This window comes from Crocodylus porosus, unplaced genomic scaffold (assembly GCF_001723895.1).
Source record: "Crocodylus porosus isolate Cpor-Errol unplaced genomic scaffold, CroPor_comp1, whole genome shotgun sequence".
Taxonomy (NCBI): Eukaryota; Metazoa; Chordata; order Crocodylia; family Crocodylidae; genus Crocodylus; species Crocodylus porosus.
Window position 1 is genome coordinate 156,410,578 of NW_017728906.1, and position 21,835 is coordinate 156,432,412.

The 21,835-nt window shown below is 45.9% G+C and overlaps 1 protein-coding gene across 1 annotated transcript in view; it reads left to right on the forward strand.

The window, feature by feature from the left end:
* PROSER1 (proline and serine rich 1) overlaps positions 1 to 9,180 on the forward strand; it is a 27,722-nt gene extending 18,542 nt beyond the window's left edge. Inside the window, exons 10-12 of the mRNA XM_019528516.1 lie at positions 3,248 to 5,009; positions 5,698 to 5,845; positions 7,524 to 9,180. Of these exons, the coding sequence (XP_019384061.1) occupies positions 3,248 to 5,009; positions 5,698 to 5,845; positions 7,524 to 7,646 (2,033 nt within the window). The 3' untranslated portion in view covers positions 7,647 to 9,180. The remainder of the gene's footprint in view (positions 1 to 3,247; positions 5,010 to 5,697; positions 5,846 to 7,523) is intronic.
* Positions 9,181 to 21,835: the final 12,655 nt, after the last annotated feature.

The window sequence follows — 21,835 nt, forward strand, 5'->3', positions numbered from 1 at the left end:
CAAGGACCTGAGGGCAGCTTGCCCAGGACCTGCTGGGAGGACAAGGCTGCTTTTGCGCAGCATCCCCCGTGGAACCTTGGAGATGCATTCTGGCCCTGCAGGCCCTCACTGAGCCACATTCAGACCCCGGTCTCTGCTGGCAGGCATCACCCAGGCCTGTGGGGCCAGTGCATTTCCCAGGTGCCTTGGGGAGTGTTGTATGGAAGCAGACCTGCCCTCCTAGCACCATGCTGCAGGCTCTGGGCAAGCCATGCTAATACCCTGGCAGCTCCAGGTGCTTGGTGGTGCCAGGTGGGTGGGTAGGACTGCTTTTGCCCAGCAGCCACCACAGTTTGAGTGGGGTTCATTCAGCCCCTGCCTCCAGGGGATGGAGCCTGGCTGTGCGCCTCCACGCTGTCCTGTCCCACCCTGCCATCAGGCTCCTGGAAGCTGTGGAGGGTGGGATAGGAGGAGAAAAGGAAATGTGCATCAGGAGGCTTGATGGCAGGGCAGGATAGCATGGATGTACACAGCCAGGTTACATCCCATGCCGCTCCCCCAATGCAGACACGGCTGGCAGGTTCCTGCTCCAGGCGGGGTGTGGGGCTTGAGGGTGGGCTGGGGCTAAGGAGTGTGTATGTGCAGCCCTTAACAGCTTGCCAAAACTTGTTAAGTGGCCTTCCATCCCAAATAATTGCTCACCCCTGGATTAGGCATAAAAGAAAGAAACTTTCTGTGCGACAGTTACACCAGCAGTGAATTTGGCCTTCTGGATCAGTGTTCAACAAAAGGTTATTTAGGAGATAACATTTGTTATTTAAAACATAAGGGTCAGTTGCTAGTGAGTACTACCTGCCTCACTTTTTTCCCCCCCACAAGGGAACATGTTAAATTAGATGAAAACTAAACCCTGATATGCCTGGATTCAGACTTAGTGCTTGTATGCCCGCTAATCTGCTATTGCACCATCCTGCTTTCCTCCAGTGAGCACTGCTGACGTCTCTTTATTTTACTGTGGTGTAGGGTTCATATAAGCAGAACTTCACGGTGTTAATGTAACCCATTTGTGCTGAGAAATGGGAGGCTTGATGCTCATTGGGAACGAACTGCCCATAAAAGCAAGTCTCCAGAAACAAGTTTTATTTTGAGCTTAATAAATTTCAGTCATGATCTATGACACAGTGTTTCAGAATCAAATAATGAAAGATTTCAATCTACATACCAGTAAAGATTAAAAGTAAAATCTCTTAAGGCCTGTACTAGACATGCAGGTAAGACAAAATGGGATTTAATGCACAGTCCAGTTTTAGTGCTTCCTGTCATGCCACACATTTGTGGGATCACACATCAGATCCCATCATGCCTTATTGATGCAGTGGGGAGCCTGGGATCATGATCCCGAGCTCTCTCTGCACTGGAAAATAGCAAACTCCTACAGCTAGGAGCCCCATGGATCTGGGACCACATGGTGTTTCTGTGTTCCCCCACTCTCCCAGCCGGGAACCCTATCGGGTGTCAGGACTCCCAGCCACAAGGGTGCATCTAGCTCAGGGGTGGGCAACTATTTCAGCTGGAGAGCTGCTTAATAAGTTTTGGTGAGCTGTCAAGGCCTGCAAGGGTGGCCTTGCCCCTTAAGAAGCGCCCTGCCCCCTGTTTGCCATCTTGGGGCTGCAAGTCCTGCCCTCTAACCCCTGACTTTTTGCCACCAAAAGTCCCTCCCCTTGCCGCTGGAAGTACTCCTTTTGGGGAGGGGGCTTGCCATCTTGGAAATAGTGGGGGAAAAATTATATACTAAAAATCAAACATCCACAATAACATTTTAACTTTATTTTTAAAAAAATATTTGTGTCCTTATTTGTGTGCATTTGCATCGTGTATATAGAGGTGATGCATAATAGCTAAACATGAAGTCTTACTCTTGTATATTGCAGAGGGGGTGGGAGTGTGTACGAGGGATGTAGGGAGAGGGTATGAGGAATTTGTGGATGTAGGTGTGTGGGTATAGGTGGGTTTGTGGGGATAAGTTGGGTATAGGGTTTGGGGGTGTGTGGAGGGGGGGGTACTTTGGGAGGGGGTGGGGTGTGGCAGTGAGTGGGGCTGCTCCCCAGAGGCTTGTGCAATGTTTGTGGTTGTGGGGTTTGTGTGGGAGGGTTTGAGGGCATGGTGTAGTGTACATGGGAAGCCCCCACATGTGCCCTCCCTGAGCCTCTCAGCAGCTGCCTCCACCCTGCAACAGCCCAGAGCCCACATACCCTGTGGCACTTCCCTGCCACTGTAAACCGCATGCAACCCCAGCCCACTTTGAACTGCCCTGGTCCCACACCTACTGTGTACTACTGCTGCTGAGCCTGGATGGGTGAGTTGGGGCTGTGCCGAGTCAAGGCTATGCACATGGGTCCCTACCAGTACTGTGGTGCTGGCGGCAGCTGGTAAGAGTCCAGCTAGAAGGGCAGTCCAGCTACAGAACCGCCCCAGCCCATCTGCATGCTCAGGGGGCAGCAGGACATGCCACGGCTGGGTAGCACCTGGGCCAGGTGGGACCCAGGGACCTGCTGTGGGCCAGATCTGACCCGCAGGCTGTATTTTGCCCCCCTTGTCCTGCTTAATGAGTTTTGGTGAGCTGTCAAGACCTGCAAGCCCCCCCCCACCCCAAATCTAGCCACATGTTCAATTAATGGCATGATACAAAACAGCCACAAAGTTGTTACATATGTTTTTATCATGCCATTGATTGAATGTGTGGCCAGGTCTCAACTCGAACTGTGATTAACTGGTTAATCACGTATTAAGTGCAAGTGTAATTAACAGTTCTGTAGTTGTTGATTGAATTGTTAATCCACCCCTCTTTAAAATCCTGGTGCACATACTTTATCTGTTCAGGAGTAATTTTTAACCCTCAAATGGAGCTAATGAGGAGGGGTAGCAGTGTTGGTCCTAGACTGTAGACTATTAGCCACTTACTTGTCTTGATCTTCAGGAGCATGTTTGAAGATGCACACTCTTCTGCTAGTTCAAAGTGATAGTAAATGCTATGGAATGGTTTGGAAAAATAGTGCATATACTGTGTACAATATGGGTAGTGTGACTTAAACATATATACATGTGTTTTGACTTTATGGCTTTCCACGTAGATTGTGTGCATATGTAAATTTTGTATGTTAGCTACTGTGTATCATACTTGAAAATATAATTGTATAAGACGCATTTGTATTGAACACAAACATTTCTGTCGGTTTCAAGTATTCTTACCAGTTTTATTTCTTTGCAGCTTTTTCTGCACAAGTGAATCAGCTCTTTACTCCTCATGGTTCTAATCCTTCAACATCTGCTGCTACTCCCATCCCTACCCCATCACCTGTCAAGGCAATAAGCCATCCATTAGCACCTGCAACTCCACTCATCCCTGGGATGAGCATGTCTACCCCGGTTCTTCCTGTTTTCCCAGGACAGGTGTCCTCTTCCATTCATACATCTCAGCCATCTACCCCAACCCCTACTGTCATTAAATCCCTTTCATTGCCTGGTGTTCCTGTCACGTCTGTTCATAGTGCAACCTCTACCCCCATTCCTGCAGTTTTCTCTGGCCTGGCTTCTGTACCAGCTGCTGCACCAGCTCCGCACAGTTCTTCCACACCGTGTGCTACGCCTGCACCTAATGAGGCTTTTGCATCTGCTGCCGCACCATTTGCTGGCCTGCCTTTTCCTGCAACCACCTCAATTGCTTCAGCTAATAATTCTGCTCCATTGTCATCAGTTTTTGCTGGCCTCCCCTTGTCTTTGCCCCCCACTCCTCAAGGCATTTCTAGTCCTGTTCCCTCTGCGATTGCTAGCTCTCCTGCCACTACCATCTCTGGTTCGCTAAACCTGCCTAACCCAATTTTGTCTGTGTTGAAAGGACTCCTGCCATCGAACGATACCTCGTTAATCAATTCATCTGCTTTAACTTCCGTTGTGACAAGTGAGCTTGCTTCCTTGTCTGCTCTTACTAATCAAAGCACTGACCCTCCTGCTTCCTCTGTAAACAAATGTTATACTCCATCTGCCACACCTACCCCACAACGCTCTTCCACTCCAGGGCTTGCCATTTTCCAAGGTCTTCCTTCTCCCTCCGTGGCCAATCCCAGTTCCACTCCCCCAACATTGCCTGCACAATCACCTTTAACTACTTCACCCTCTATTATACCAGTCAGCTGTGGCTCCTCATCCTCCCTCTTGCATGGCACCAGCCCCACTAATACTGAGCAGCAAATTTCATCAGCCCCAGTGCCCACAAGTATCCCAGTTCTGGTGAAAACGGAACGCATGAGCCCTACTCTCTCAGCCTTCAAAGGCCCTTCTCACTCAGCTGGCCCTTCTCATGGCACTTTAGGATTGTCAGCACTTGGGCGTGCCTATACCTCAGCTACTTCTGTACCAGTCAGTTTACCCAGTTCCCTTAATCCAGCATTATCTGGTCTCTCCTCTTTGAGTGCTCCTTTAAACAGCTCCACTTCTCTTGCCTCAATTTCCTTGGCCACTCATGGTTCCTCAGCTCCGATTGCCCCTGTATTTAATGGACTTCCTCCTTTCACATCCCTGACCAGTAACTTTGCTTTTACTGGTAACCCAGCACTTACACCCCCGGTCACTCTGCCAGGGTCTTTGTTAGCTGCTCCGTCTACTACTGCTTCAGCTGTATCTGCTGCTCACGTGAATACCACAGCAGTCGTTCTCTCGGGACTTGCTGCTTCAGCAACAGTCTCTGCTCCACCCTTTTCGCTTAATTTGTCTAGTGCTGTTCCCTCCCTATTTTCTGTCACCCAGGGGCCTCTGGGATCATCAAATCCATCCTTCCCTGGTTTTCCTGTCTCTAACACACCCACTGTCACTCCTGCTCTCCCTTCTTTCCCTGGCCTCCAGGCATCTTCCACAGTAGCAGCAGTTGCACCGTTGCCGGCAGCTGCCACAGCTCCATCTCCGGCTCCGGTCCTGCCAGGGTTTGCCTCGGCCTTTAGCTCAAACTTCAACTCTGCACTTGTTGCACAGGCTGGGTATGTTTCTGTTTCAGAAAGAGGTCAAAACCATTCCTTTTTCTCCGGAAAAGTGTGTTTGTTTTTAGACCTAGATGGTATTTTCAGTTATAAAAATGAAGTACTTTTTAATATTAAAAGAAAAGAGTTCCTTACGGCAGCAGGCTATTTCTATCTGTCTCTAGCAGTTAGATGAGGAGGCCAGTCTATATTTAGTAAGTAGTCTGTAACATCCCAGTTTCCGTAACCTATCCTGTAAGGTGCTGAGTGTCCTTAGCTACCAGTTGAGGGTACTGGGCACCTCTTAGGCCATGCTAGGATTTTGCATGAATGGGCCCAAAAGAAGTACCAGTGGACATACATGGGTATAAATAGGAGGTAATGTCCTAGATTTCTCTGCATTAAGTAAAGCATCCAGTGCTATTTTTTTTTCAAACAGTGATGCCTAACTTTCACCTACAAATACCTTCATGTGCAGACGGGGTACTGGCTCCCATGCTGAAGCGCATTTGTATACGAATGTCCTGCCTAGTGCATGTACATATGCTGTAGGTGAAGGCTGGGTTTCTGTTGGGAAAATTTGGCACCCTGATGTTTAGAAAATGAGGTGCTGTTAGCATATATATTATGAAGTCAGAAATTTAGAATAGACTAAGTTGAGAACGTGGGTGTGTAATAATAACTGCTGTATTTTAATTGATTATTTCAGCTTGACTTCGGGGCTTCAGACCCCAGGAAATACAGTTTTCCCTGGTCTTTTGTCTCTTCCTGGCATCCCTGGATTTCCTCAAAGTGCCGCACAATCTTCCTTGCAGGAACTGCAGCACAGTGCGGCAGCACAGTCAGCACTACTACAGGTAAGGTCCATTTTGTGGTGCTAGGCTGCACTTGAGAAGGTGCTCAGTTGTTAACTCTTCAATATTGAACTGATTTTAAAGCATGGCTTCTTATAAGGAGTTAGCCATGAGGTTGCTCAACTCGGTCTGAAGATCAGTCTTATTTCTCCAAGAAATAATGCACAGCATGCACTGCACATCTGGTTTCTTCTGTCAGCTCTGGATGTGTCAAAGCCTTTCTGAAATGAGGAGAATGAACAAATTTAAGAAGACCTACTGGTAACTTTCTTGATCTAGTTGTTGGACCATGTGACTGGAAGACCCTGGGTTCTGTTCCTGATCAAGAGTAATTCCTTCTTGAATGTCTGTCCATATAGATTCAGAGGGGACCCCAGACATTTGGACGTAGGATAGCCCCTTTATTGTCATGACCATAGCCATGGTCCTAGCTGCCATGTTTGCCAGATAAAATGCTGCTCGGAGTGCTGCTTTTACAGTGCTTTTTTTGCCTTTTTCTTAGCTTTGTGATTGTGATTGATTTCTTCTTCTGGAAGAGAATGTCCCCCTTAACAGGGAATCAAGCTTCTGAAGAAGTGCTGGATAAGTGGAAGTTCTTCTTAGGCTCAGTGGGTGTATTTACACAAGATGGTTTTACTGCACAGCAGACTAATTTACTGCATAGTAAAGCATTGCCATCTACATGTGCATGGCAATTAGGGCGTAGTAGAGTAATTTACGTCACTGCTGGATAGTCCTGTCAAATGCAAGTGGTATCTGGCAGCACAAAACGCATATGTTGACAATGACATTGGGATTAACTTGTTCTGGCTCATATTGAGCTGGAGTATATTCAGTCTCATTAATTGCACTTGTGGATGTATCCACTGTTGCATACACCTTTTATCCATTCCTAGGATCTTCCTGGGAAAGAACTTGGGCTCTTGCTTTGATCTCTCCTGAACAGCCTTGAAGACCAACCTTTTCAGAATAGTGACAAAATTCCTTAGCAGCTAAGGAATCAAGACAGCTGAAGTTGGTTCTTATTGTTTATACTTCAGATGGTGCTGCAGCCCTAACAGTGATGGATGTTTAATAAAAGCCAGCAATATGAGCATGGAGCCAGTGTGGACCAAAAGTGAATCTCTCTGGGCAGCATATTAAGTACCACTGTTCCTTTTGTGATCTTAAGCAGACCACTTAATATATTGCCACTCTGCTTAAGGTGGGGCAACTGCAAAACACACAAGCTGCTACTAAAGAGCAGCTAATGTGTTGCAAGTTAAAGGAGGCAGGGGCTTATTACAAGTTGTTCACTTTGGACCCTCAGTTTAGAGCTAAAATAAAGTTAGGAAAGAAGATACATGGTCTACAAAATAGTGAAACACTTCTCAAACCTTGTCCTGCTTGAAGCCTTCTGAGAGGCCACCCCTCTAGAAAATGAAAACATTTCATCTTCCTTCTGTTTACTCTCCCTGTGAATCAGAAATTTTTTTCGCTTCCTAGCATTTCAGGGGAATAATTCTTCTGTTGGAACTTTGTTCAGCTTCCCTTGTCTGTAGACTGTCGGATATTCCTCTAATATTGCTTTAATTAAATGTTCTTATTTGTGCTAAAGAATAATTTTATGCATACCTTGTTTTGTTTTTTGTGTTTTTAAAAAGCAGGGACTTTCTTACCTATTTGTTTTTCTTTCTTGAAGGCACATCCAGCTTCAGGTCTGGAGAGCTATCCTGCTCAAACTGATGGTTTTGCCAGCTATCCCTCTGCACCAGGAGCACCATTTTCACTGCAGACAAGTCTACCGCAGAGTGGATGGCAATAAATGCTATCTTCTTTCTGACAAGAGAGGCATTTTTTTGAAGACTACAGTAGTTGCTTGACACAGACTGGCCCTGTCCCCATTGAGCTCAGTTGCATAATGTTCACTGACTTCAGTGAGAGCATGACCTGATTTAGAGTTGGGGAAGGAGAGGGAAGACATGAAGAGGGTAAAGTGATTCCGGGAAACTGATCCTATGTTTGATTGCAAACCAATTCACAAATACTTTTGCTTAACAAAGAGAACAGGGTCTGGTCTGGTAAAAACTGGGCATCCTTGACTGTCAGTAGTCCTAATGAGTTGAATGTTTGGTGCCTCACAGGATCAGGGACTTTAAACGCTGATTTTTGTAAATAAAACAATTGGCAGCTAAATTGTATGGGGATGACAGTATACCTACTCTATCTTTTTTTGCCCCTCAGTCTTACATTTTGTATGGTAAAGTGTGGTTAATGTAGAAAGAACACCTAGATTGAAATTAGACACTTAAGGCTGTAGATGTTCCTTTGCCTAGATGCATAACTCTTGTTAATGTCAGTGGGAGTTGTGTGCACAGAACAAAGTCCTTATATGGCTCTTAGAATCTATTCTCTCCTTTATATGCATGAATAATTCGTATAGCATCAGTAGGATGCCATGGGGAGACTGGACTTGGTTTTTTTTAAAATGGTACATGAAATGTTGTCATGGGCCTGCTGCTGAATTGAATTCTAATCCGAGTCAGACCAGAAGAAAAGTTAGAAATAATGTTGTACTGTATTCAGATAGAAATGAATTGCTTTTTAATTGAGTGTGTTTTTAGCTAGGCAGGAACACTTACAGATCTGCAAATATTCTTTTAAATATTTCTCCAGGGTATACTTTTGAGCATTGCCCCTACATGAATTATAATAATCATACCCTGAGCAGGTTACATCTCCTGATTTGCTGTACTACATAACTTCTGTGAATGTTTACAGTCATGGGTCAAATTCTGCTCTCACTTGTACTCCTTTAACCCCAATAAATATATCCAGGCTTTTTGTGTAACCAGCTTTGACAGTCAAGCTACCCCATGAATATAAGTGGACACAGAACTTAGCCCTTGGATTTTTAGTATTTTTTCCTTGGAAAACTTAAATGATTTTAAAGGCAAATAACTGAATGAACTCTATAAGCTAGAGAAGGTATGATGGTATATAGAACAGTCTTGCTTTGTTGGTGAAATGCAGTGTGCACTCTCTTCATGATTTTAGTATCTGTGGCAATGTGTAACCCAACTGAATATCATCTATTTAAGAGAAACCCTTGTTCCAGTTATAGAAGATGATAGAGAGGACTCTGATATCTGATTATGTGATTAAATTAAACTGTAGAGGATGTACTGTAGGACAGCTCTGTACCTAGAGTTTTACTTTTTTAAAGATGGATTCTGCTGGAAGATGTTGCTAACATATTTTCCTTCAACATGTGAACAAACTTTTTTAAAACGTAAATGGAAATTCCTGTATTGGTTTTTAACACAGTTTTTTAAAATAAAAAGTTTACAGTCATGGCACAAGGCTCTGCTGACTATATGTGCGGTACGTAAACTAATAGGGCCAGTAAACAAAGAGGTTTGCTGAACTATTATAGGCTGGTTTTATTTCACCATGACACTTTTATGACATGGAATTTTGATGGTATGCATAACACAACTACCTATGTAAAAGTGTGATTGGAAAAAATATTTTACTAAGGCTGAATGTACACATTCAGATAATCTGAGAATGAGAATTCTCTCACAGTTGTTGTGATTGAAAAACTACCCATAGCCACATGTACAGACACCTGAATGCTGAGGCCCTGAAGAGTGGAGAGCTTGCATTGTGCAGCTGCAGAGAGAGGGGTGGAACACACTCTGTGTGCACACACCTCAGTATGCTCTGCAGGCTTCTTTAGTCTGCCTGGCAACAGATGACAGCAGTGCATTGAGAACACCAGATTTGCTAACCCAGGCTACCCACGGTCAGTCTGTGGTGTCAGCATGTACAGACATTTGCTTTCCCAGCAGCAAGTCTCCTGGAAGTAATTTTAATCTTGGTGGTTCCCACATTATTTTTTTTCTCCTGGAGTAGCAGTTTGTACTCTGGGAGAAAAAGCCTGAACATCTACTGGGAGAAAAGCAACAACCCTCCCAGGAAGAAACTGAATTTTTTAGATTCATAGATGGGTCGGAAGGGACCTGAGTAGATCTTCAAGTCCGACCCCCTGCCCTGGGAAGGAGAGAATACTGGGTTCATGTGACCCCAGCTAGGTAATTATCGGGCCTCCTCTTAAGGACCCCCAAGGTAGGAGCCAGCACCACTTCCCTTGGAAGTTGGTTCCAGATCCTAGCCGCCCTGACTGTGAAGTAGTGCCTTCTAATGTCCAGCCTGAACCTACTCTCAAACAACTTATGGCCGTTATTCCTTGTTACTCTGGGAGGTGCTCGGGGGAACAGGGTCTCTCCCATTCCCCGAATCCTGTCCCTGGATCATGGAAGTGGCCCTCCTCTAGACCCTCTTGATACTGGCCACATCCCTCCGAAACTGCGGGGCCCAGAATGTCTATATGAAACCTAAATTTGTCTGAATCAGACCAATATTTAAATGCAATATATCTGATATTACTTACCAAATAACACTTTTTAATCTGTGTAATGTGGCAAGAGCAATAAAAGTAAAACCTGTTTTATCATGGATGTTCTTGAAATAAGCTTCCCAGGACATGCAAATCTTTCTGACACTGCAGAAAAAGGGTTTCATACATGTGTTGTTTGAGAAGCTTAGTGGTGCTGTATTTGAAGCCACTATTTTATATTAGCAAATAAAGACCCTATTGTAAATCCTGTGGGCCAAGTCACTACCAACGCTCATGAAAATTGTAGGTAAGAAAAGTTTCATTCACTTCCCTTTGTTGCATGTTGTTTGTATCAATGTGGGGACAGAGGGAAGAAGAATATAGTGTTTCCCTCAGCAGAAAAAATAAGCATTCACTCTAGAGCTAGAGACCTGCCTAGAATAAAATAATAAGTTTTTGGCCACTGATCTATCAGTACTGATCTGATATCAGACCAATGTAAAGAAAATTGGCTGTAATGGAAATTGGTATGATGAGGCTGATAAATGCCTGTGCATGCAGCTGCAGTGCAGCATGCAGGCAGTGAGGAGCACAGCCTGGCAGCTTGGAGAGCTGCAGCCACCCCAAATTTCACCATAGCCCCCTCCCAGCACTACTGCTGCCCGCCCAGCACAGCCGTAGCTCAAGCCCCACCTCCACCCATTTACTGGGAGCAGCCAGGGCTGTGCTAGGCGGGCAGCAATGGCACTGGTAGGGAGGGTTATGGGAAACCTACAGTGAAATTTGGGGTGGCTGCAGCTCCTCCCCCATAGCCCCTACCAGTGCTGCTACCACCTGCCCCGAGCCCAGCCCCCACCAAGAAGAGCCTGGCACAGTCTTGGCTTCAGCTGCAGCCTGCTCCACCCTGCCAGGGAACACATGCCCCCCTCCATGCAGTGGGAACTGTCCCCCCACCCCACAGACATGCTGTGGCTCCCATGCCCTGCCCTGCTCCACCCAGCTGGGCAGCATCTGCCCCAGCCTTTGCCCCGCTCTCTCCCTCACCACAGAGAGCATTGATCTACCTGCCCCCCAGACCCCTCCTCCCATCACAACAGACTTACCAGCTGCATGCAGCTGTATCAGAAATTGGATCGGTGTTGGCTGATAGGTCTTTTTAAAAATTGCCTATCAGTATGGGCCTCCAAAAATCTTTATTGGTGCGCCCATACTAATTTGGCTTCAGGATCTTGAACTGAGCCCGGATTACCGCATGGCAATTTGGGAAAGCTCATAGCTCTGCGGTGTCTTAAACTATCAAAACTATCAAAGAAAGGCCCTGGAATTTTTTCAGTCTTGGGTATGGAATGTCCTGATCGAAATCCCCTGGCGGTACGGAGCCCTTGCAACTCCAGCTTAAGCCAGTGCGGATCAGTGAACACCTACTTCCTCTCAAATTGGGTCTACAGTTCATTTTAGGCTGGCAGGTGCTGTGTGGGTATATACCCTGTCCAGAGCTTGGCACTGGCTGTTTCTCAAATGCTTTTTTAATATTAAAGAAAGAGACGAGGTTTGTTTAAATTTAGCTTTTTCCTGAAGGTAAAAATCTGCAGTCTACAGTCCAGACCAATACAAACTTCCATGGTCTTCCTTCCTACTTCTCTCCTGAAGAGGATGGTTTGCCCATGGTTCTTTTTGATGGCTTCTTGACCTGTACTTTCAGAAAGCCAGGAAAAGGACTGTTCCCCACACAGTTCACCCGAGATCTTATACGCGGCCTGATGCATACTAGGAAAGGACTTATACCTGACCTGGTGATACCATATACCAGAGGTTCTCAAACTGTGGTCAACGGACCACCACTGGTCCACGAGCTCCATTCAGGTGGTCTGCAGAAAGGCTGCAGAACAATCAAGACTGTCTGTACTTGTAAGACTGCTGATATTAAAATGAGTTGTGTGCTTTGATTTGTAGAACAAAAAAAAAGTTTATTAAGTGGTCTGCTGAAAGCCTCAGTAATTTTCAAGTAGTCTGCTGGGAAAAAAAAGTTTGAGAACCACTGTCATATACTATTCTGAAACATCCAAATATAGTTGAATTTGATATGAAAATTAGGAAATGAAGAGTTAAAGTAATGCTTTAAAAGTAGGCCATACAAATGACACATTTCTGCAGTGCAATTTTCTTTGCCCCCATTTGGGCTGCTGATAACCACAGGAATAGTCAGCTTTCTCTCATGTTACTTGGCTAAGAGAATTAGGCTGTGCCCCACAAATGTGGTTTGTAGTGTTTATCTGCGTATACTCCAACAGACATTTACTCTTAGATGAGATCTACTGAATAGAAATTGGTTGCATCAGGTTGACAGGGGAGTTAGAGTGGATCACAGGGAATCATTTCTTTTCCACAAGTAGCACAGGTCTGCCCATGTCTTGTGATTATGATGTAAGTATTTCTTGCAAATTTCTACCCTGCCTATAGATTTCCTTCCCTCCTCCATTGGCAGACTGTCCCTCCCCCGCCCCCACCCCTTCCACTGACTGTTTTTCCCAAGGAGACAAGCTAGTGGGACAGGCAGCCAAGACAGATTTCTTCTCTCAGGAACCACTCTGCCATAAGGAAAAAGGGCAGAAGGATCCCTGCAGCTTGTGGCCATTTCCACTGCTCTTCCACCATCCTCTTCCAACAAGACTAAGCTTGGGAAGTTGCAGAAGAGCCTGGAAGCTGCAAGTGATGTTGACAAGACTGCACGTAGGATGCAGAACTGACATGGGATCAGGGGCTGGGCAGAATGGATTTAGAGACCAGACTGAAAAACTGATCTGAAGATTGGGAGTGTGGGATGGAATGAATTGCTAGTCAGGAGGTGGGCAGATGAGATGAAACCGGATATTGGGACCAAAATCACTTTTTTCAGTAAATATCAAAGAATAGGCAACATTTACTGTCATCTTAATGGAGATGAGGAAGGAGAGTTTGAAACTTGCAGTGTAATCTTAAAATGATGAGTTTTGGGGCCAAAGTTATTATATCAGTTGGTCTCACTCCTGAGAGCTCATCTCTGTTCTGTGGAAATGGTGGGCAGGCAGTAGAAAACTAAGGGCACTTTACATGCTCTGGGGGTGGAGGGGCAGTGCTTCAATTAAAGTGTCACAGTGTCTCATCTATCAGCGTCACCACACTTCAAAATGGTGGCGGGGGTACTTGAATTAAAACTCATTTGTTGAGCTATACTTCAAGCACCCCCGCTGCCATTTTGAAGTGCAGGTACGCTAATACATGAGACATGAGAGGCTGCTGGAGTGCGGTAATTACCATGCTCCAGCAGACTCAATTAATTGAATCTTCTCCAATGCTCATGTATAGGCAACCTATGAGTATTGAAGTTATTTAGCTGAGGTAAGCTGGCCTGAATTTAAAGCAATTGCAAAATCAGGTTGAGTTTATTTTGTGTGGATAGTAGCAGGGTTAAGGCTAAAATATGGGAAAGAAATTAAGTTAATTGTGCATTTTGGGCCACTGTAGGTTTTTGTGGTCAGCTGACAAGGAAAGTTTATTTTTTCAATTCAACTCAGTTAAACAAAGGCGGCAAAATAGCATGTTGTATATGAACCTGACAGATTATAAGGATATCAGCTATGAAAGAACCACAGATAAATATCTGGAAAGCACTAAATTATCTAATTTAAACATATTTTAGAATTATTAACAAAATTCTCATTCTTTTCCAAATTATTGCTATGAGATAAGCACTAAATTGTCATATTTAATTATGTCTAAACATTTAAGCTACTTTAACTATTATATACAAAGTCAAATTCTTAAAACTTTTCTCATTTGTATATGAAATTTAGGAACAAATCCAGCGATTTTTTGTGTATGCACTGACATTGACTAAACCCCATACTTTAATTCACTTCAGAAAGGCCACTGGAATTGCTGCAAGAAGGCACCATAAAAAAGTTATCCTAATTATTATTAAAAATTTTGGTTTTGTTTGGATCATTTTTTGAAAAATAGAGATACACTATCAGAGTCCAATTAAAAATGAATTATACACTTCCAGTTGGAATTCTAATTATATATATAACATATGTGCTTGACAACTGAACATGAAGAAATTGTTTCCCAGGGTTCTTGCCATTTAAATAAGATTTCATATAGCAAGTGAGAGCAATAAGCTCAGGGGAGAGGAGAGGATATGGTGGAAAGAGGTTTGCAGCAGTGAGAAATCAAAGGTACCTGTTGCATGTATATCCCCCGGTTCATTTTCCTAGTTAAAAGTGAGATAACAAGACTTGGAATGGGTGTGTGTGTATACATGTGCTTCTGCGAGGCTGGGAGGCGGGGCAGGGGAGGAGCTGGGGGCCAGTTCAGGCACTGTCTTGCCCACCTAAAAGAAGGGAGGACCTAGCCAGCTTGCAGATTGGGGGTGAGCAATTATTTTGGCTGGAAGGCCACTTAATGAGTTTTAGTGAGCTGTTAAGGGCTGCAAGGATAGCCCTGCTCCTTGACACCCCCACCCCCTGGTCACCATCTTGGGACCTGAAGTGTTGCCCCTGATCTTTGGCACTGGAAGTCCCTCCCCTTACTCCTGGAAGTACTCCTTTTGACAAGGGCGTTTGTCATCTTGGAACCAGAAAAAAAACAAATTATATACTAAAATTCAAACATCTACAATAACGTATTTTACTTTTATTTCAAAAAATATTTTTGTCCTGATTTGTGTGCATTTACATTGTGTACATAGAGGTGATTGCATAATAGCTCAAAATGTGTTACTCTTGTATAGTGGGGGGTGGGGGATGGAGGGGTACAGGTGGGTGGGTATAGGGTTTGTGGGGGGCTGTGAATGTGTGTATGTGGGTGTTTGTATATATGAGGTATGGGTGTATGTGGGGAGGAGGGTGAGGGTGTGTGAGGGTGGATGGGTATGTGGGGTGGGGGAGCATGTGGGTGTGTGTATGGATGTATGGGGGTGTGGGTGTGTATGGGGCTTTGAGGGGGCTGTCGATTGTGGGGTATGTGGAGGGAGAGGGTGTCTGCAGGGGTTTGTGGGGATGTGGTGCATGTGTATGGGGGGTGTGCATGTGGAACCCCCCTACAAACACACTCCCACATTGTGCATGGCTCCTGCCCACCAGTGGCAGCAGCAGGCAGCAGGCCCTCGGGGCACTTAGGGCCTGCAGCAGGCAGAGCTCCTTGGCAGTGTGTGGTGCCAGCAAGCCCCAGGACTGCACATGGCCAGACCACCAGCTCCATCACTCAGGGCTCACATGCCCAAGGCCTGCACTGCCAGGGGAGCACCGCATGATGAATCTGGTGGTGCAGGTCATGGGGCTTGGCTGGGGGGGCAGGGAGAGGGGTAGAGCTGGCCCAGCTCCATAGCATAGAGCTCCCTGCTCTTCCCATGGTCTGTACCTGGCAGTGAGTGGGGCCCAGCTACTGGCTCCATTGTATGAGACTCAACCCAGAGGCATATGGCTCAGACAGAGAACCCAGGAACTACATGTGAGCCCGGGGAGCCCTGCACCCCCACTGGCCCAGGCTCAACACTCGTGCCACGCCACCTTGGGCCCCCACTGGCATGGTTCCTGTACTCCCACTTGCTGCCCTCACTTCTGCTGCCCCTCTCAGCCCGCCCACTCACCCACCAGCACCGCTGCCCTTCTCCTGCCTCCACCTGCCACTGCCCTTTCCCTGAACCTGACCCCAGCTCTGCTTGCCTACCTGTTGCTGCTTCCTGCCCACCACTCTTCCCCCTCCTGCCACCCTTTCCTCACCCGCCACTGCTGCTTCCCTTGCTGTGGGGCCAGGATCAGGGCCATTCCACAGACAAGGGTGGGAGTGCAGCATGTGCTGCCCCCACAGGAGTGAGCAGGGCTCAGCCCTATGTAAACACAACAAGGGCAGATGCAATGAATTGGTAGGCATCTGCGCATAGGCTGGATGAAATCACCTGGTGGACCAGATCTAGCCCATGGGCCATATTTTGCCCACTCCTGCTGAAGATCCTATAAAACCAGCAGCGCCCCTGACCAGGTGCCCCTCTGGGAAAATGTTTAAGGCTGCCCTTCTGCAGTAACCAAGGTGGGGATAAAAGCTAGGCATGTTTTTTTGTGGGTGGTGGGGGATGGGGATGGGGTTGGGGTTTGGAGGGGGCATTGGGAGTGTGGGGGGATCTTCCCTGGATGAAGTGGGGCAGTAGAAGTGGGTGGGTAGGGGTGAGGGCATAGGAAGAGTTTTCTTGCACCTGGATGTGAGTGGGAGTTGGGAGGTGTTTGATGGGAGGGTTTGCTTGTGTGTGGGTCTGGGCAGAGAGGCAGTGATTGGGAGTGAAGGGGAGATGGAGTTCTGGGATTTGGGGATGTTGTTTGGGGAATTTTATCTGTGGGTTATTTGTTTATGGTAAGCTGCTTCAAGTCTTTTGGATAGGGCAGAATATAAATTTATATATATATTTTTTTAAACTTTTGGAGCTGGCAGTGCTGGAGAGATGGAAACACTTTGGAAGATAAAGCATGCCTCCTTCCAGTGCTGGGCTCTCTAAGTTACGTCAATAGTAGTGCACAGGGATCTTCTTCTTGTGGGGATTGTCAGCAGTTTGATGCATGTGACCATGGTCTCCATGGCTTAATGAGGATGTAAGTGAAAGTAAAGTTTCAAAAGAAACCCCATGGCAAGTGAGAAGGGCTGATAATGTTTTGCAAATATGAGGTAGGCTCTGCTTTTCAGTGTAGGCCACATACTATTAGGTCCTGTTCACCATGCCTGACTTAAACTTTCATTTTGCCTTAGCAAAGAGAAGATGGTAGACTGCCCTACAGCACTGATGTGTTGTTCTGTTCCTTAGGTGTCCTTAGAACTTCTGATGGTAGGATTCTACCCAATGTATTATCATCACCATGTAGAGAGGTATAATGTTCCTCTGACTTTGCATCCTGGATCTCAGGTGTTTTGTATGTAGCTGAAGTTGAAGTACAAAAAGAAATGCAGCGTTACTTCAGCAGATAAAATAAAAACACCATCTACTTAGTCACCTTCCAAGAGATGTATTTACAACAACCATAGGGATTTCTGAATAGACTTTAGGGAGCAATTATTATTACTGTTATGTTTGAATATGTTTTTCTCAGGTATCAAGCAGATGCTGATAGGGGCTATGCAGATTTTGAGGATTAAAATGACTTATAATGAAAGAAGTAATTTTTGGCAAAATCAGATCATTCTAAAATTGGGGGGACATGCTGAATGGCTGCAGTTGAAACATGCAATGAGCAAGTATATTCCCCTCATAACTGTTTGGCAAGAATACAGCATTGTACAGCTCACACCTGTAAAGCTATGATCTCATACTCAAACATCCTGGGGTTTGCTACTTAAAATCAATTTACTACATTTTATTTAAACTTGTGTTATGACAAATTGAGGATTCTGACTGTAAACTTATGAATGCCCGTTAGATTTTGGAAACTCTCTGATGATTGAAAATTTCAGTATTGTTTAGAACTACCATTTTTTGTCAGGAGAAGACCATACTTGAATCTGAAAAGGGTCATCAATTTGGAACATCTACCTGATGAAAATAACGAAATTGCTAAGAGCGTACTGAGGTTTCCACATTCCCAGTTTCTGGCTATTGGGATGGAAATTTGAGACTAGATCCAAATAATTTTTGAAGGCACCTTTACGTGGGTGTTGCAGTGCCTGAAACCAAACCAACCACCCTAGAGAACAATCAGAATTCACAAGTTTTAGGTAGTTAGGACCCCATAGAACAGATGAAAACTGTTAGTAATCTACAATGGACAATCCAAATCACCTAAGTGTTGGGCAGGAGGTATCTAGTACTACCCAATATGGTCATGTTTGAATGTCTGCTCCCCCTCAGAGCTTAGGCATCTGACTCAGCACCTCAGGGCTAAATGTAAATCATTTCATCACCTTGGGACAGAAGAGGTGACAAACTCTTCAAAAGCTGCATTCAGTTCAGTGTAAAGTTCAGCATTCAGAGTGCTACTCTGGGAATGCCCCTTATGGGCAGAACTTGAGGGGACTCTGCATAAGCTACTAAGGATGCTTGGGTGGGGGGATCTGTGCTGCTTCTAGGGTCAAGGGCAGCTGGAATGTGGGTTTGGCAAACCCCAGGTCAGGCTGACTTCAGAGTCTGGACGTTTCTCAGACCAATGGGTTTAGAAACATGATACACAAACAGCACTTACACAAGTTACATTTTTCATGCGATTGGGTGCGTAAAAGCATACTACAGCAGTGACATAGCACACATGTATGGCTACTGTGTGCTTTTAAAATGCCTGATTGTCCAAAAAATCAACCCTCCTCCAACAAAATATTAGATGAATGTGCTCTAAAGCAGAGCACCTTAGGGAACTTGTGCTCCTTCTAGGGGTATTTTTTTTCACTTTGGGGGCTGGTTCCAGTGAACACCAGCCCAGCCCCACTCCTGGGGCTGTCAGTGAGGGGAGGAGGGGAAGGAGAAGGGAAGGGAGCAACAGGCAGCTGTCAGCTGGACATGGCTTGGCCAGTGCTGGAAGGGGTAATAGTGAAGTGGCCCTCCTTGTCTTACTGGCCCAGCCTGGCTTCTCCCAATACCCCGTATGAAGTAGCAGCAAGGGGCCCCACAAGGTGAGGGGGCTCCATTCCACCCTGTTCTCCCCCATCCAGCTCCAGCCAGGCTAAGCAGAGTCAGTAGCTGCCTCCTGCTCCCTCCCCCTCACTTCCCCGCTGACAGCCCCAGAGCTGGGGAGAGGACAGGGCTGGCGAAAGGGGTGGGTTGGCAGCCTTCTTCAAGGTTACTGGAGTACCCACACCTGTTAGTCAGGGCTGTTGCAGGCACACTGAAACCCACCTGACCCAACCGGTTTAATGTCTGTTGGCTTACAGGTGGGTGGGGATGGAGCTCTAAGTCATGGCACTCTATGTAAAGTACCATGAATTAGAGCAGGGGCCCTGAACTTCTGTAGACACCCAAGGTATAGGTTCAATATATCAGTTTGATGAGTACCTGAAGACAGGGACTTAGCCAAGATAACAGGTAATCTCCAAAACTAAATTAAAATTGTTTGCGGCACCAGGGAAGCAAGTGATAACTACATAGCAATGTCATAACTTATACATGCAAAGTTGTGTCTCTTTATGAAGTAAGATGAAATAATATTTGTCCTGCCTCCCTACCATATGCTGTTTTCATGCATAAATTATACTTGGTTTGATGTCAGGATTAAAGCACACGAGCCATAGAAATTCTAGAGCAGCAGTTAGCAACATATAGCTTTTGGGCTAGATGCAAAGAACAGAGCCACTGGATTTGGCCTGCAGAGCTGTGAGGATTCAGTGCCATATTGGCAACAGTGAGCTTCAGCAGCTGGTGACTTTTTCTGTGCCTGCACTAGGGCCAGGCAATAAGGAGCTGCATTAGAGCCAGGCAGCCGGGGTGGGGGGAAGTGCACCCTTGCCAAAGACAAGGAGTGGAGAGAAATAGTGTCAGCAGCTGAGTTCATTGGTCACACGTAGTGGGTGCACATGAGTGCATGTGCACCCCCTATGAAAAGGTGCTGCCGACTCTGCCAGCAGTGCCTGTGGGCAGTTGCCATTTAGTACCCCACCCCCCCCGCTCCTGACACCACTGGTGGCATTTGTGGGAGGTCCGCGATCGCCGCTGGCCACTGTTGCCACTGCTGGCAGCATTTGTGAGTGGTCGCTGATCACCAGTTGGCGCTCTCCAGCCCCTACTCCACCACCACCAACACTGCCATGCTCCCGTCACCGACACTGCTGCCACTGGCTGCCAGAGCTTGCCATGTCCCCCTAGCTTCTGGGGGCACATGGTGTTCATGGGTGAGTTGGAACATCGGTCCAACTTGGACCTGAGCTGGGTTGTTCCAGCCTGCAGCTCCAAAGGTTGCCAGCCACTGGTCTAGAGAATGCCCACATAGCCTTGTAATCCTGGATTTAAAAACTGAAGAGCTTTACATTTGTTCAGTATCTAGGATCATCATAAAGTAGGGCTGTAAGGGACCTCATGAGGTCATCTAGTCCAGCCCCCTGCTCAGGGCAGGATCATCCCTGACTAAACCATCCCAGTGAAGTGTCTTTCTAACCGCTCTTGAAAATTTCCAAGTATGGAGATTCCACAGCTTCCATCCTCTCTGTAATTACCTTTTAAATATTTGAAGGCTGCTATTAAATCCCTTCGCAGTCTTCTCTTCTCCAAACTAAATAATTCTAAGTCTTTCAGTCTTTCCTCATATATCTTTTTCTCTAGGTGTCTCATCATTTTTGTTGCTCTCTACTAGTCTCTGTCCCATCTGTCCACATCTTTCTTGAAGTTTGGGACCCAAAACTGGACACCGTATCAGTTGTGATGCTTCACCAGGTGTGAGGCCTCATTAGTGCTGAACAGAGTGGAAGAATCACCTCCTCTCATTTGCGAGTAACACTCCTGTTGATGCAGCCCAGTATGACTGGCTTTTTTTTCAGCAAGAGCACATTATTCTAATATAACTGTAACAGGGTGCTGGTGTAAACCCTGTTACTTAAGGACAGAGAATGGCTGCAGAATGATGTCATTAATCAGTGCCAGCTGTGGGGAATCCCTCACCTGGAAGGAATTGAAAGGAACGATGCAGAGGCGGAGGATGCCACTGATAAAACCCAGCGGTATAGGGAACAGGAAATCACCCAAGAGGGCAATGAGACAGTGAGAGAGTCCAGCAAAGAGAAGGGGAGACACCTGCTATGACGGACCCTGAACTTAGACTGACCGCAAAGGAGTGGACAGACTACCAGCCAGTGAGACCGTGATTTGCTTACTTACCATGGCGATCAGCTGCGATGAAGACTGTGCAGGGGATGGAAACCAGACAACCTGAAAGACAAGACAGGAAGTTATTGCAGAGTGAGTTAACTCTGAGCCATAAAGTACCTTAAGGACTGTGCTTATTTTCTGTTGAATGAATATCCATGTTAGTAGTTTCCCAGGTGGGAACATGAAAAGAAACCAACAACTATTTCAGTTAAACACCTTGAAGCACCTAATGTTCTGTGTTTGGAATGAGTCTTTCAATTTTCTCCCATCAAAGGCATGGCAGGTGAGTTCCTGAATGAGGTAGAAGAGGGAGGAGGAGGATGGAGGGGATAGCAGGGGAAAGCTTCTGGGAGGTGGCGGGGTTAGGGTTAGCAGGCTTCCCCTCCCCTCTCCCCCCGTCATTCTTATGGACAATTCACTAGTTGACTCATATTCAGTTTATGATCTGATGTAATCTTTAGGTCCCCCCCGTACTGTAGCCTAATCAATCATTTTCCATTCTGTATTTGCACATACAATTATCTCGTTCCAAACACAGAACTTTGCATTTGTCCTTCTTGAATTTCATCTGATTCATCTAGCACAACAAGGCCTCCCATTTGGTTGGCCTCTGGGTCCTGCAATAAAAATTTTAAGGTGTCTCAAATTAACTTGAGTGAAGAATTTGCCTTAGGGAATATTTGTATTACAGTGCTACCTAGGGACTGTAATCAAAATTGGGTCCCATTACAGTGGGCACCGTACTAAGATGGAGTAAGACAAAGTCCCTGCCCTGAAGAGCTCACGCTCTGCCTTTATCATTTGT